The 3,017-nt window shown below is 47.7% G+C and overlaps 2 protein-coding genes across 3 annotated transcripts in view; one reads left to right on the plus strand and one right to left on the minus strand.

Moving 5' to 3' along the window:
• The window catches only part of ARHGAP9 (Rho GTPase activating protein 9), a 14,823-nt gene that overhangs the window by 11,373 nt on the left and 433 nt on the right, over nt 1-3,017 (minus strand). The gene's annotated exons all lie outside the window — the stretch shown is intronic.
• The window catches only part of MARS (methionyl-tRNA synthetase), a 19,175-nt gene continuing 18,496 nt past the window's right edge, over nt 2,339-3,017 (plus strand). For both annotated transcript variants that reach the window (XM_008577393.1, XM_008577394.1), the window contains exon 1: nt 2,339-2,609. In XM_008577393.1, the coding sequence (XP_008575615.1) occupies nt 2,501-2,609 (109 nt within the window). In that variant the 5' untranslated portion in view covers nt 2,339-2,500. The remainder of the gene's footprint in view (nt 2,610-3,017) is intronic.

Below are 3,017 nucleotides of genomic sequence, written 5' to 3' on the forward strand. Positions count from 1 at the left end.
CAGTAGATTTATGGGTTTATTTCTGGACTCTCATTTCTGTTCCATTGATCTCTATGTCTTTGCTGATGCCAGCACCACACTCTTTTCATTACTATAACTTTGTAGAAGGTTTTGAAATTGGAAAGTATGAGTCCTTCAACTTTTTTTTTTTTTTTTCAAAAGATGACCGGTAAGGGGATCTTAACCCTTGACTTGGTGTTGTCAGCACCACGCTCAGCCAGTGAGCAAACCGGCCATCCCTATGTGGGATCCGAACCCGGGGCCTTGGTGTTATCAGCACCGCACTCTACCGAGTGAGCCACGGGCCGGCCCGACTTCAACTTTTCGAAGGCTTCTCATTGTCCTCAAAATAAAGTCCAAACTTTATGATGTGATGTACAGAGATTTCCCCGCTCTAGCCTGCCTTTTCACACTCCCCACCATAAACTCATATACTAATTCCTCACATTCCTAAAGTGCTTTGAGATCTTTGATCCTTTGAATACGTTGTTTCCTCTGCTTGAAACACTTCCCATCTCCACTCCCTCCAGTCTTACTCCCTCTTACTCATCATGCAGATCTCCGCTGAAAGGTCACTTGCACAAGAAACCCTCTCTTAACCTCTCAGAGGGGCCTTAACTAGCAGCCTCCATGGCAAGCTTTACCTCCCCCATCATAACTTTCATCACACTTTAAAGATTATTTGATTTTCAGGAAGTCTATAAGTGCTGCCAAGGTAGAAGACCATATCTATTTGTTGATCATTGTATTTTCAATGTCTTACAGAGTTTCTGGCACAAAGTAACCTCTCTGTGCCTCAGTTCCCTTGTTAGAAGAATGGGAATGAGAGAACCTACCTCATAGTTTTTTGTGTAACAACCACCATTTTATTATAGCTTACAAATTTATAGGGCAGAAATTTGGGTAGGGCTCAGCAGGGTGATTCTTCTGTCCCATGTGGCATTGACCCACCAAGGATCACTTGGTGGTATTCAGTAGGCAGATGGGCTGGTCTGGAAGGCTTCACTCACATGTCTGGCACCCTGATGGGAATGACTGGAATGCTAGGATCAGCTGGATCTGTCAGCCAGAATGCCTACATGAGGCCTCTCCAGCATGGCAGTATCAGGGTAGTAGGACTTCTTACATGATAGCTCAGGGCCACCAGAGTGTGCCAAAAAGCCTGAGTAGAAGCTGCAAAATTTCTTGTGGCCTAGCTTCAAAAGGCCCAGAACTCCTGTAGAGTTTTTTGGATAATTAAATGAATTAATACACGTAAAGTGCTTAGAACCACGCCTATCTTATAAGTCCTATTAGGTATTAATTCTTTTCTTTTCTTTCTTTCTTTCTTTTTTTTTTTTTTTGAGGCTGGCCAGTACAGGGATTGAACCCTTGACCTTGGTGTTATCCACACCACATTCTGACTAAGGGAGCCAACCTGCCAACCTGTATTAATTATTCTTAAAGGAATACAAAGATGAATAGGAAGGGTTCCTTTCTCAATTACTGACATGTGCTTCCTTTCATAATAAATACTTATTGCCAAACAGCCTTCTTACTTCCCCTCAATTTGACTTTTTCCCTACAGATACCCTTCTCCCCCTTTGATGACACTGTCTAGCTGTATATGAGCTGTAGGTTGGTGTTAAATCAATATTTTAATTAGCCACATCCTTTTTTGTTGATAGGACATCTGCACTAATTTCGTTTGTTACTAAAGTAAGCTCATCATAACTCCCAACTCTAAAATTGAGCCTTAAACTTGAACTGAGAGGGCCGGCCTGTGGCTCACTCGGGAGAGTGCGGTGCTGATAACACCAAGGCCACGGGTTCGGATCCTATATAGGGATGGCCGGTTGGCTCACTGGCTGAGCGTGGTGCTGACAACAGCAAGCCAAGGGTTGAGATCCCCTTACCGGTCATCTTTAAAAAAAAAGAACTTGAGTTGAGAATCGGCCTTTGCGAGTAGCCGCTGTCACGATATCGCCACTTCGTCCTCAGCAACGAGAAGAGGCAGCAGTTTTTTTATTATTATTATTATTTTTATTTTTTAAAGATGACCGGTAAGGGGATCTCAACCCTTGACTTGGTGTTGTCAGCACCACGCTCAGCCAGTGAGCGAACCGGCCATCCCTATATGGGATCCGAACCCGTGGCCTTGGTGTTATCAGCACCGCACTCTCCCGAGTGAGCCACGGGCCGGCCCCAGGCAGCAGTTTTAGTCACCACTCTCCCTCTGTATTAGAAGATAAGAGCTCGCCTGCGCCCAAACGTAAACTTCTCTGCCCCTCCTTATCAAAAAAAGTGCCGCTCTAGCATCGCATCGAAGGCCTCTCCATGTCGATGGTAGTCTTTTCCTGTTTCCTAGTGTTGCATGGTGGGAGAAATAGTCTATTTCCGGGAGCTGTATGCGGGCAGTGGCCTAATAGAGAACTCCATTTCCCGGCGTGCCTCGTGGCGGCCACTCAACCCATAGCGGGGAGGCCGGTTCCTGTTGCATCAGCGTGGGATTTACAGCGAAATGAGGCTGTTCGTGAGCGAGGGCGCTCCGGGGACCCTACCTGTGCTGGCCGCGGCCGGGAGGACCCGGGGCAGAGCAGAGCTGCTCATCAGCACTGTAGGCCCCGAAGGTACTCGGGCTGGTGCTGGTGGGCGGTGCATGAGGGGGGTGGGACAGAAACACGCCCGACACTCACCCCACCGTTGTCTTCGCCAATCTTCGGCCCCCGCCACACACCCCCATCGACCTGTTCCCCCATTTTCCTTGGCCACCCCGTCCCCTCTTTTTTCGCAGTCACATCTTTGATCAGTCAATATACCCTTCCCTCATTTTTATCCTTTCTTTGTCTTCCCGGGCCCCGCCTCATCCTAGTAAACCGCTCTGCCCTTTCCAACCTGCACCTATCAGGCAACCCTCTCAACTCTAGTCACTCGCATGAAGACCCCCAGACACCCCTTGTCATTCTTAGGAAATTCCGCCTTCCCCTTTTAAACTAACTCACTCTCTCTATCTCTCTCCCCCCTCCCCCTCTCTCCCT

The sequence above is a fragment of the Galeopterus variegatus genome, unplaced genomic scaffold, assembly GCF_000696425.1.
Source record: "Galeopterus variegatus unplaced genomic scaffold, G_variegatus-3.0.2 Scaffold1505, whole genome shotgun sequence".
NCBI classification, from domain to species: domain Eukaryota; kingdom Metazoa; phylum Chordata; class Mammalia; order Dermoptera; family Cynocephalidae; genus Galeopterus; species Galeopterus variegatus.